The following is an 11,980-nucleotide window of genomic DNA, read 5'->3' as shown; positions in this document are numbered from 1 at the left end:
CTCTTTAAAGGAGAACCCGAGGGGTTGCCCCCATTGAGAAATATTCAACACCACGTTGACCTAATCCTGAGAGCTACACTACCAAACTTGCCTCAATATAGAATGAGTCCTAAGGAATATGAAATCCTTCACCAACACATCGAGGAGTTACTCAACAAGGGGCACATTCAACCAAGTTTAAACCCGTATGCAGTCTCGACCCTACTAACTCCAAAGAAAGATGGAAGCTGGAGAATGTGTGTAAACAGTAGAGTCATCAATCGAATCACCGTGAAATACCGTTTTCCAATCCCTCGTATAAGTGATCTCTACTTGACCAACTTGGAGGGGCATTGATCTTTTCTAAGGTGGATTTGAAGAGTGGATACCACCAAATAAGAATACGACCGGGTGATGAATGGAAGACGACTTTCAAGACCAATGAAGGATTGTTCGAATGGCTAGTCATGCCCTTTGGGCTATCAAATGCCCCAAGCACTTTCATGAGACTCATGAATCAAGTACTTCATCCTTTCCTTAACAAATTTATCTAGTATACTTTGACGATATTTTGGTGTATAGCAGGAACATCGAGGAGCATTTACAGCACCTTCGAAGCCTTTTTCAAGCATTAACAACCGACAAGCTCTATATCAATCATAAGAAATGTCTTGTTGGAAATTATATTTCTTGGCTTCTTAATTGGTCACAATCAAATTAAAGTTGATCCAAAGAAGATTGAAGCTATTACCCAATGGCCAACTCCATGCTCGATAAAAGACATTCAAACCTTCTTTGGTTTAGCTTCATTTTACAGAAAATTTATCAAGGATTTCAGCTCTATCGTAGCACCTATTACTAATTGTCTAAAGAAAGGCAGTTTCCATTTAGGAGAGAAACAACACAGTAGCTTTGAATGTATCAAAGGAAAGTTGAGTTCCAGCCCTGTTCTTAAGCTACCAGACTTCTCTTTACCATTTAAAGTAGTCGTGGATGCCTGTGGAGTGGGCATTAGAGCTGTATTATCACAGCAAGGGCACCCTATTGAGTTCTTTAGTGAAAAACTCAGTAATTCCAGGCAGAATTAGAGTACTTATGAACAAGAATTGTATGCTCTTGTAAGAGCTTTGAAACTATGGAAGCACTATCTTCTTTCTAAAGAATTTCTCTTGATGACGGATCACTTTTTGTTGAAGTACCTACAATCTCAAAAGAATATAAGTCGTATGCATGCACGGTGGATTTCCTTCATTTAAAGGTTTGACTTTGTGATCAAACACCAATTAGGCAAGGAGAATAAAGTAGCGGATGCTCTAAGTCGAAAGAATTCTCTCCTTACTATCTTAGCCACCAAAGTAACTGCTTTCTCTCATCTCTCATGCTTATATAAAGAAGATGTTGATTTTGCTGAGATATGACATAATTGCACCCACTTTATAAAGACTAATGATTTTCATAGAGTGGATGGTTTCTTATTCAAGGGAGAGCAATTGTGTATTCCACACACTTCCCTTCGAGAAGCTCTTCTAAAAGAAGCATTCTCGGGAGGATTGGCTGAACATTTTGGTCAAAATAAAACTTTTGAACTAGTGACTGCTCGGTTTTATTGGCCATAAATTCGGAAGGACACAAATAACTTTATTAAGAGATGTTCTATTTGTCAAAAATCAAAAGGCACAAGCACTAATGCGGGTCTATATTCATCATTACCTATTCCCACAACCATTTGGGAAGACTTATCAGCTGACTTTGTACTTGGTCTTCCAAAAACCCAAGGGGGGTATGATGCAGTAATGGTGATAGTGGACCGTTTCAGTAAAATGACTCACTTTCTTGCTTGCAAAAAGACAAATGATGCAGTTTATATAGCCAATCTCTTCTTTAAAGAGATTGTTCGACTTCATGGAGTGCCCAAGTCCATTGTATCTGATAGGGATGCCAAATTCCTTAGCCATTTTTGGCGTACACTATGGAAGAAGTTTGATACAACATTGAAATTTAGCACTACCTTACACCCTTAAACTGATGGGCAGATAGAAGTTACCAACAGAACATTGGGAAATCTTATACGTTATCTAAGTAACTCAAAACCGAAACAATGGGATTTGTCTCTTGCCCAAGCAGAGTTTGCCTTTAATAATATGAAGAATAGATCAACAGGAAGATGCCCCTTTGAAGTTGTATACACCAGAACTCCAAGATTAACTTTTGACCTTGCTAACTTGCCTTCTATAGTGGATGTTAGCATTAAGGCTGAAAGTATGGCTGAAAGAATAAACTTCATCAAGAAGTCCATGATCATTTGGAGAAAACTACCTTGTCTTACAAAGAAGCTAGAGACAAGTTTAGAAGAGAAGTGAATTTTGAGGTAGGAGACCTAGTAATGATCCACCTATGCAAAGCTCGATTTCCTACTGGTACGTACAACAAATTGAAAGATAGACAACTTGGACTATTTCAAGTATTAGAGAAATATGGCACCAATACATACTGCATTGAATTACCAACAGATTTGCACATTAATCCAATATTCAACGTGGCTGACTTGAAGCCTTATTTTGCTCCGGACAACTTCCATTTAGCATCCTAATTGCCTCGCGGACGAGTCCAATCTTGAGGGGGTGGATTTGATGTAACTAGAAGGCTTAATTCTTTAATTAGCTATAGTTAGTTTGTTAGTTTTGAACAAATTTGTAATCTTTCTCTATAAATAAAACATTTTCCTTCATTTTGAGGAGAGATTCATTGATTCAAAATATTAGATTTTTGGTTTCACACCACCTGTGTTCCATACATACTGACACGTGGGGCCCATTGCCTAATTTGTAATAAAAAATGCAAAATGATTGATGAGCGGAGGATGATCAATCTGCTTGCATTTCGAAATTACGTTATCGTATGAGAATTATGCATTTGTCACATTTATTATTACCTACTACCATTACCGTTCAGGGTCAAGTGGTAACAGTGACGACAATAGTAAATATGCCAAATTCATAATTCTAAGTAAACATCATCAAAAGCAATGCAATTATATTTACGATTCTAGTCCATTACGATTAACCTATCAATGGAGTTCTATTACGAATTGGTAAATATGGCCTAAGTGTAATAATGACTCTTGGAAACAGAACAAATTTATGAATTGTAATCTTGACCTAGTAACAGATACCCACACATTGAGTCTATACTCTTTTGCTAACAAAATTGAAGGTAAAGCTTATCTCACCTAATACCAAATTTATCAAGTTCCAAATTAGAAAGCAAGAAAATTAGGAAGATATTTGCCTTTATGAATAGATATAAAGAATAAACAATCAAAATAATGAGTGTTTGTAGTAACCATACTTCGTGTTCCGGTGATAATTTCTCTACTTAGCCCAAGCAACTGCATCAATCTCGGCTTGAGCACTTCTATACAATTCCAACCTCTTTGCTATTGATGTTCGTCGTTGCATGATGGCAGGATCCTCATCCAACAATTTTCCTAATTGTTTCGACTGTTCAGATAAAAGCAACCAAAAAAAAAAAAATAAATAAATAAAAAAAACTAAGTTGGGAAAACATAAAAGGTAAAAATATCGCGGAAGCAATAATAAAAAATCCAATGTTTATTGAACAGAGAGAAGAAATGGGAAAATGAGAGTGAAATCCTTAAATGAGAAGTGGTGGATACAAACTTTACATGGAAGTCTACTCTTATATATTGGTACAATGGTGAGCTCTAATTAATGATTACTCACTTACAATTTAATTCGAGGCAAACGTTAAAAATGGAAACTCAAATACAGTTGAGAAAAAGAGTTGGTACTTTAAGTCGAACCTCAAAGAAATAAACTTAAAAAGATTAAAAACCCAACCTCCTTATTTTGAGATTTAAAACAAAATGATCAATGAAAGAGTGGAAATTCAATAGATTAATGAACACTTCTAACTTCTAATTGAAGCAAAACAAAATGGTTATACAAACTTGACATGAAAGTTTAGCCTTATATAGGTAGAAGAATGAAGTTGAATCAATAACCACTAATAAAAACAACATTTTAAATAAAAAATAATAATTTTTAAAAAAAAAACCCCTAGAAAGACAAAATTGAACCTTTAATTTTAAACTACGTTAAAGAAAGAATAAGGCTTAGATCTAACCTCAAAGAAATAAACTAGGCTTGTATTTACCATGCTTTCATCGACAAAAATCCTATGCAACAGTTATCTATGGCTACACTCTAAACGAAATTGCCACATCTAAGGAGCCTTCTATAACTTGCCACCATGAACTTTTTAAAATATATTTGTGGCACTCCAAAATAAGACTAGTTCTTCGTTTTTTTTCCTACTTTTTTTATTTTCCAACTAAAACAATTCCTGCCAATCTAGCTCAAATTTATGTTCCCGACCAATGTGACACTTCCTAAACTTCCATTAAAACAAAATGTCACATCGTTGAGTCCATTGGCCACATCTATCAATATAACTTGCCGTGATGGATTTCTACTACTTTTCTTAATACCTAGACATCTCACATCTGATAAGATAATAACTACGTGGGGAGCAACTAGAAAAGAAGAAAGAGTTAAGTAGTTAAAAGTGGATGGACTAAAATTGTAATTGTAAACCCTTTATTTATTTTCTATTTCACGTGAAGAGAGATGATGGAGAGTTTCTTACCTCCTTTGTACCCAATTCTGCGAAGAAATGATCAAGCAAACTGCGTTTGGCCTCCCGGACTTGACAATATACTATTGATTTTGGAATAGAATTCCTCAGAGTCCCACAAACCATATTGACATAGGACAATACTGTGGATCCTGTAAAGAAGGGGCAAACCTTAATTGCCACCAAACAGAACTACTCTAAGTTCATTAAAGCCTTCAGTCCACAATGATTTGATGTCACATTTTAAAAAGACCATATGTTATAAACACGTGGTGCCCAAAATACTTTATATTCATCTTCCGTTTATGATTGAGGGGGAATGTCTAGTATGTTGCTAAACAGGAAAAAAAAAGTTGGTAGTTCTGCTTACCAACTCGCCGGAGATATGAATCATTATATCTATCAAAAATAGAATGTGTTGGATTTCCACCCTTTTCAACATCTTGAGGAAGCTTGCGAAAAAATTCGACAGTTAAGTAACCACATTCCATATCCACTAGCTGTAAGGTGGCTCTCTTGCTTTCTTCCTTCATCCTCTCTAATGAGTCAATAGCTGCCTTCAAAACCTCTGCTCTCAAGGTAGGATATTGCTTTAACTCCTGAACAAAGAAAGAGAAGAAAACCGTCAGTCATTTATATTAATAACTGGCAAGGTTGGAGACTCAGAGTTTGGGGGGAGAGAGAGAACTCATCAAGAAAAATAATGATGGCCAACTGAGACCATCAGTAGTGAAAAGTTATAATGACCATGAAAGTACCACACTTATATTCACTTACCATAGTCTCACTGACTGACTTCTGAACTAACTCCTTAAGAATAGAAAAAACCTGCAGTAATAAACATAGATGAGAAAAAGCAACCACGAACAGGTATTTATGTATATTAGTTAAATTAAATAATAACTTATTTATTTAAGAGAAAATGTCTGTCCATGGTATTGGTTTAAAACTATTTTTTAAACCAGGGACAGTTTCAAGGAAAACTAAGTTATTTATCCATTTGGATTCATTTTAGCATTAAAACTTCATCAGCCATCAGCAAAGAAGATCGTTTCATGAGCATGGCAGGCAGCTGGCGGACTACTAGAAATAAACAGTGACGCCTAGGGCACTTAGAAGATGAAGAGAATTTTGGAATATTTAAAATTATTTAAATTATGTTAACTGTTTTTTAAAAGAAAAATTAATATTTTAAGTTTATTTGCCACATAATCAAATAAAATTGAGCTAATCCACATCATGATATATGTTGATGATTAGGGTTTTCCAAATCTGAGAGACTACATTGTCTCTTTTAAAACTTCAAGGACACCAGATAGACATCAATCTCAAACCTCAGAAACCAAAAGTACATTTTTTCCTAAAATTGTTTGCATGTATTGTTGAAAAATAGGGTTATTGACCTAGGGGCATTTATGTAATTTTGTAGGCCCCTATGGTTTCCTACTGTTTATTTATATGTTCTGTTCCTCTGTATTTTGTGTATCGAAAAATAATAAGAAAAAGACTATATCGTGGTTTTTTCTCCCTGTTCTAGGGTTTCCACGTAAATTGTGTGTTGTTTCTCTTTCCCTTTTTCATCATGGTATTAGAGCAAGACGACAAAATCCTAGCCGCCATAGATGAGAATCAATCACAGTCATCTTCACTGGTCTCCATGGGAATTGACGGATCCACAAGTGTCAAAATTACAACGGCCATTCAAGCAGCCGTCGAACGTTATCTCCAAGCCGGGCTGCCTAAATTGATTTCAGTCGTAAGCCTAGGTACGGCCGTTTCTGTCCAGTAGCCACGCGAAGGAACCTCTGCCGGTTCGTCCTAGATTGGAGCAGCCACCAATCGATACTAGCTCGAGCCCGATAACAGCCGGCGATCGCAACTCCCTCCCGCGCCGACGATGGTCGTCGAACAAAACCCACGAACTGGAGCTGCCTTCTTCCAGCCGCAGCTGCCGGTGGTGACCATCCCAAACTCCAGGCCATCCACAGTCCCGGATCGTGGTTGCTCCAGCCGAGGATCAAAGCACGGCTGACTTCTAGCCGTCTATGACAACCTATTCTTTCCCTATACCAAACAGTAGTGGTGGGGCCCATGGTTCTAATGAGGTTCAACGTTGTCTCGCCCATCTCCAACAGCAAATTGCAGGTGTTCAACAGCAGATTGCAGACTTCGGAACAGTTCTTGGCACGAACCCACAGATTGTTCAATCTGACTTTTCTGCTAATCCGCCAATTTACTCAGGAAATCCGGTAAATTCTCTCTCTGTTGTTCCTAACATAACTTGTTTGACTGGCTCGATGGGAAATTTTATAGGGATCCTTATTGGGAAAAATTAAATGGCCAGAATTACTTCTCCTGGTCCCAATGAATCAGAATGGCCTTGGAGGAACGCCACAAATTTGGGTACTTGACAGGAGAGATACCAAAGCCAGACCCAGGCGATCCTCAAGAACGCATCTGGAAAAGGAAAGATTCCTTACTTCGTTCCGTTCTTGTTAACAGTATGGAACCCTAGATTGGTAGACCGTTATTATATGCTACAACTGCCAAGGATATTTGGGAAGCTGCTCGAGATCTCTACTCAAAAAGACATAATGCTTCTCGCTTGTACACTCTTCACAAGCAGGTCCACGAGTGCAAACAAGGAACCATGGATGTTACTTCCTACTATAATAAACTATCTCTACTCTGGCAAGAAATGGACTTGTGTCGAGAAATTGTTTGGAATTATGCTCAAGATGGGGCTCAACACCTAAAACTTGAAGAAGCAGATCGTGTCTATGTGTTCCTGGCTAGATTAAACTCTAAGTTTGATGGCGTTCGAAGTCGAATTTTGGGCCAATGCCATACTCCTTCTCTCAGAGAAGTGTGTTCAGAGATACGGTTAGAGGATAGATCCTGTGCCATGAACAATCCGGTCAGTGCCTCGATTGATGCGGCTGCGTTTGTTACAAAGTCATCCAGTGCTGATGGTGATAAAAAAACCCCTCCGGTCTGTGAGCATTGTAAGAAACCGTGGCATACTAAGGACCAGTGCTGGAAGTTACATGGAAACCCCCAAACAATTGGTGATGTCAGTCTAATGACAAATCAAATTCTGGTCGTGCACTTGTTAGTGACTTCGCAAATGAAACGATCCAGCAACAATCATTAGCTGACAGTAAAAAGAATTTGAGTGCAGTTGGGGTTAGTGCTATTGCTCAGTCAGGTACGTTTTAGTCCTTTAGCCTTCTTAGCATTAATGGTAAGAAAACCCTGGATAGTAGACTCAGATCACCTTACTGGTTCTTCAGAATTATTTGTCTCTGATTATCCTAGTGCGGGGAATGAACGCTTTAGAATTGCAAATGGGTCCTTTGCCCCTATCAGGAAAGGGCCATATTTCCCTGTTTGAGGGATTAGTCTTGCGTGATGCTTTACATGTGCCTAATATTTCTTATAATCTGTTATCTGTCAGTAGAATTATGAGGGATCTGAACTGTAAAGCTATTTTTTCACCAGATGCTGTTTTGTTTCAGGATCTGAGATTGGGGATGACAATTGGCACTGCTCGGCACGATAGAGGCTCTACTACCTCACTGATGATGCTTCCTCTAGGGATGATTCTAGGACTGGGTTTATGTCTTTAAATTTTTTTACTTCTGAGAATGACTTTATGTTATGGCATTTTCGTTTAGAATATCCAAATTTTCAATATATGAAGTATTTGTTTCCGCATTTATTCCATAATGTTAATATTTCTTCTTTAAATTGTGATGTGTGCATTCGTGCCAAACAAAGTTGTGTCTCTTTTCATTCTCAACCCTACACATCTTCCAGTCCTTTTACTTTGGTTCATAGGGGACCTTCCCCGACTACTACCTCCACTGGTAAACGTTGGTTTGTCACCTTTATAGATGACCATACCCATCTTACTAGAGTCTTCCTTCTCACTGACAAGTCTGAAGTGTCATCTGTCTTCCAACAATTTTATACCACTGTGGAAACTCAATTCAATGCAAATATTGGGATTTTGCGGAGTGATAACGGGTGAGAGTTCTTTAATACTGATTTCCGGGACTTTCTTGATTTAAAAAGGATTATCCACCAGAGCTCGTGTGCCTATACTCCTCAACAGAATGGAGTTGCCGAGCGCAAAAATCGTCATTTGGTGGAGGTTGCCCAGTCCTTAATGTTGTCTGCCACCCTTCCGTCCTACCTATGGAGGGATGCTATCCTTACTGCTGCCCATCTCATAAATCGCTTGCCTTCTCGAGTTCTTAACTTTCATAATCCCTTGGATTTGTTTAAAGAGTCTTATCCTACCACTCGGTTAATCTCCGATGTTCCTCTCCGGGTTTTCGAGTGTGTTGCCTTCGTTCATTCCCACGGTCCAAATCGTACGAAATTTGCTCCTCGTGCTGAGAAATGTGTCTTTGTTGGGTATCCTCTCCATCAAGGTGAGTATAAGTGCTACCAACCATCTTCTCGTAAATATTTTGTGTCCATGGACATTACCTTTCTCAAGGACCAGCCTTTCTTTCCTATTAGTCATCTTCAGGGGGAGAACCTTAGTGAAAAGACTAACTGGTCCTCCTCCTATGTTGTTCCCTTAAAGTTAAACCCTATTCCTATTTCCGAACATGTTGGTCCAATCCTTTCTACTAACCCGGTCCCGTGGATAACTTACTATAGGAAGAATCTTAGGAAGGAAGTAGTGTCGCCTGTTGAACCGCCGGATTCGGTCCATGAGTCAGGCCTTGCATCAGATCCAGGTACGTGTGCTCCTAAAACTAATGATATTGATACTTGTGTGGAGATTGACAATTGCAGGAAAGAAAAAGGAGAGGAAACATGTGATACTGAACCTAACCAGACTAATGAGGAAACAACAGAGAATTATAATAAAAGAGATGATAATGTAGAGGATGGTTCTGAGTCTACTGATAAGCAGATAGCTGACCACTGTGAGAGACCTGAAAAGGTGTCGTGATACTTCCCTTGATCTTCCTATAGCCTTGAGGAAAGGCACTCGTTCCTGCACTAAGTATCCTATGCATAGCTACATGACATATAGTAATCTGTCACCCGAGTTCAAAGCTCTTACTACTAGTCTGGACACACTGTGATAGTCCCAAATTGCATGTGTTGCTATGGAAAATCCAGAATGGAGATCTGATGTTTTGGAAGAAATGAAAGCTCTCGAGAAAAATGAAACTTGGGACCAGGTTGTTCTGCCTGAAGGGCATAAAACTGTTGGGTACAAATGTGTGTTTACTATAAAGTACAAGTCGGATGGGACAATTGACCGATACAAGGCCAGACTTATAGCCAAAGGCTTTACTCAGACTTTTGGAGTAGATTATTCAGAGACCTTCTCTTCCGTGGCTAAACTCAACACTATCCGGGTGCTTTTATCTGTTGCTGTTAATAAAGATTGGCCCCTGTACCAACTTGATGTTAAAAATGTTTTCCTAAATGGGGAGCTTGAAGAGGCTATATGAGCCCTCCTCCTAGATTCGAGAGTCAGTTTAAAATAGGGTGTGCAGACTGAGGAAGTTGTTATATGGGTTGAAATAGTCTCCGAGGGCTTGGTTTGACCGGTTCACCACCTTTGTGAAAGCACAGGGATATATATTCAAGGTCAATCTGATCATACTCTATTTAAGGTCAAGTTCAGGGAAAGTTGCAGTTCTAATTATCTATATTGATGATATTATTCTATCCGGAGACGATGATGCTGAGATTGCGAAGCTTAAAATAAAGATGGCCGAAGAGTTTGAAATCAAAGATCTTGGTAAGTTAAGATACTTTCTTGGAATGGAAGTGGCTCGATCAAAGGAAGGTATCTCAATTTCTCAAAGGAAGTATACACTGGACTTACTAAAAGAAACAGGCATGACTGGGTGTAAACCTATTGACACACCCGTGGAGTATAATGCTAAGCTTGGTGAGACTAATAACCGAGTTCCTGTTAATAAAGGAAGGTATCAGCGGTTAGTTGGGAAGTTGATCTACTTATCCCATACACGGCCTGATATTTCTTATGTAGTAAGTGTGGTTAGTCAGTTTATGCAGCCTCCCTATGAGGATCATATGACAGCTCTCGAACGTATCCTTCGGTACTTTAAAGGAACTCTTGGTAAGGAATTGATGTTCAGAAAGTCCAATAAACGTTCTATTGAAGGCTATACCGACTCTGACTGGGCAGGTTCTGTTGTTGATAGAAAGTCGACATCTAGGTATTGTACTTTTGTCTGGGGTAATCTTGTCACCTGGAGAAGTAAGAAACAGGGAATTGTTGCCAGAAGTAGCGTTGAGGTTGAGTATAGGGCCATGAGCTTGGGAATATGTGAAGAAATATGGTTGAAGAAAGTGTTATCTGATCTCCACCAAGAAAGCGAGCTTCCAATGAAATTGTTTTGTGACAATAAAGCAGCAATCAATATTGCAAACAACCCAGTTCAGCATGACAGAACCAAACATGTTGAGATTGATAGATATTTCATCAAAGAGAGGCTAGACAGTGGAAACATATGCATTCCTCATATTCCCTCAAATCAACAAGTTGTAGATGTGCTCACAAAAGGGTTACTCAGACAGAACTTTGATTATTGTATAAGCAAATTGGGTCTTGTTGATATCTATGCCCCAACTTGAGAGGGAGAAATAAGGTTATTGACATAGGGGTATTTATGTAATTTTGTAGGCCCCTAGGGTTTTCTATTGTCTATTTATATGTTTTGTTCCTCTGTATTTTGTGTATCGGAAAATAATAAGAAAAATACTATATCGTGGTTTTTTCTCCCTATTCTAGGGTTTTCCACGTAAATTGTGTGTTGTTTCTCTTTCCCTTTTTCATCATGTATTATTTAAATTAAGTAAAAAAATGAAAATGCAACTCAATTTGGAGAATGAGTCAGTTTAGTTGTCTCCTGATACCTAAACATATCATATATAAACTGGCCAATAAGGAAAAGGAATATCATGCCTCGATAAAATGAAAATGGCTATCTATGTATCCATGTAAAATAAAATAGTTCGTAGACGTGAATAATATAGCTTATTATATTACTACTTGATGTAGGAATTTGTTCAGTAATTTTAATTTTTGTCCCATGCAGCATTGCAACTGAAAATTACTGTTGCCTATTCTTGATTAGTGAACATCTCCATTGAACTAAAAAGGTTATAACATTTAGTCAATAAAAATACTAACTAATTGCATAACTACTGAAATTTTGAAAGTACTTGAAAAAATAGATACTCCCCCTTATCTATTTTTGTATGGATCAACAATATCATTCTAAGCCATGACCCTCAATTCATCACAAGATCCTCTGGAGTTGGTTTGCATAATACTTCG

General features: G+C 38.1%; 1 protein-coding gene across 3 annotated transcripts in view; it reads right to left on the bottom strand.

Annotated features, from left to right (window-relative positions):
- Positions 1-3,082: 3,082 nt before the first annotated feature.
- LOC120068264 (dynamin-related protein 5A) overlaps positions 3,083-11,980 on the bottom strand; it is a 32,939-nt gene continuing 24,041 nt past the window's right edge. For 2 of the 3 annotated variants that reach the window (XM_039019979.1, XM_039019980.1), the window contains 4 exons: positions 5,413-5,463; positions 5,006-5,234; positions 4,648-4,787; positions 3,083-3,479 (listed from right to left, as the gene is read on the bottom strand). In XM_039019979.1, coding sequence (XP_038875907.1) covers positions 3,351-3,479; positions 4,648-4,787; positions 5,006-5,234; positions 5,413-5,463 — 549 coding nt within the window. In that variant the 3' untranslated portion in view covers positions 3,083-3,350. Of the gene's footprint in view, positions 3,480-4,647; positions 4,788-5,005; positions 5,235-5,412; positions 5,464-11,846; positions 11,976-11,980 lie in introns of those variants that run through there. The other variant, XM_039019981.1, reaches the window with a different exon arrangement.

Source organism: Benincasa hispida, chromosome 12 (assembly GCF_009727055.1).
Source record: "Benincasa hispida cultivar B227 chromosome 12, ASM972705v1, whole genome shotgun sequence".
Classification (NCBI taxonomy): domain Eukaryota; kingdom Viridiplantae; phylum Streptophyta; class Magnoliopsida; order Cucurbitales; family Cucurbitaceae; genus Benincasa; species Benincasa hispida.
This window is presented reverse-complemented; position numbering and strand designations above follow the sequence as displayed.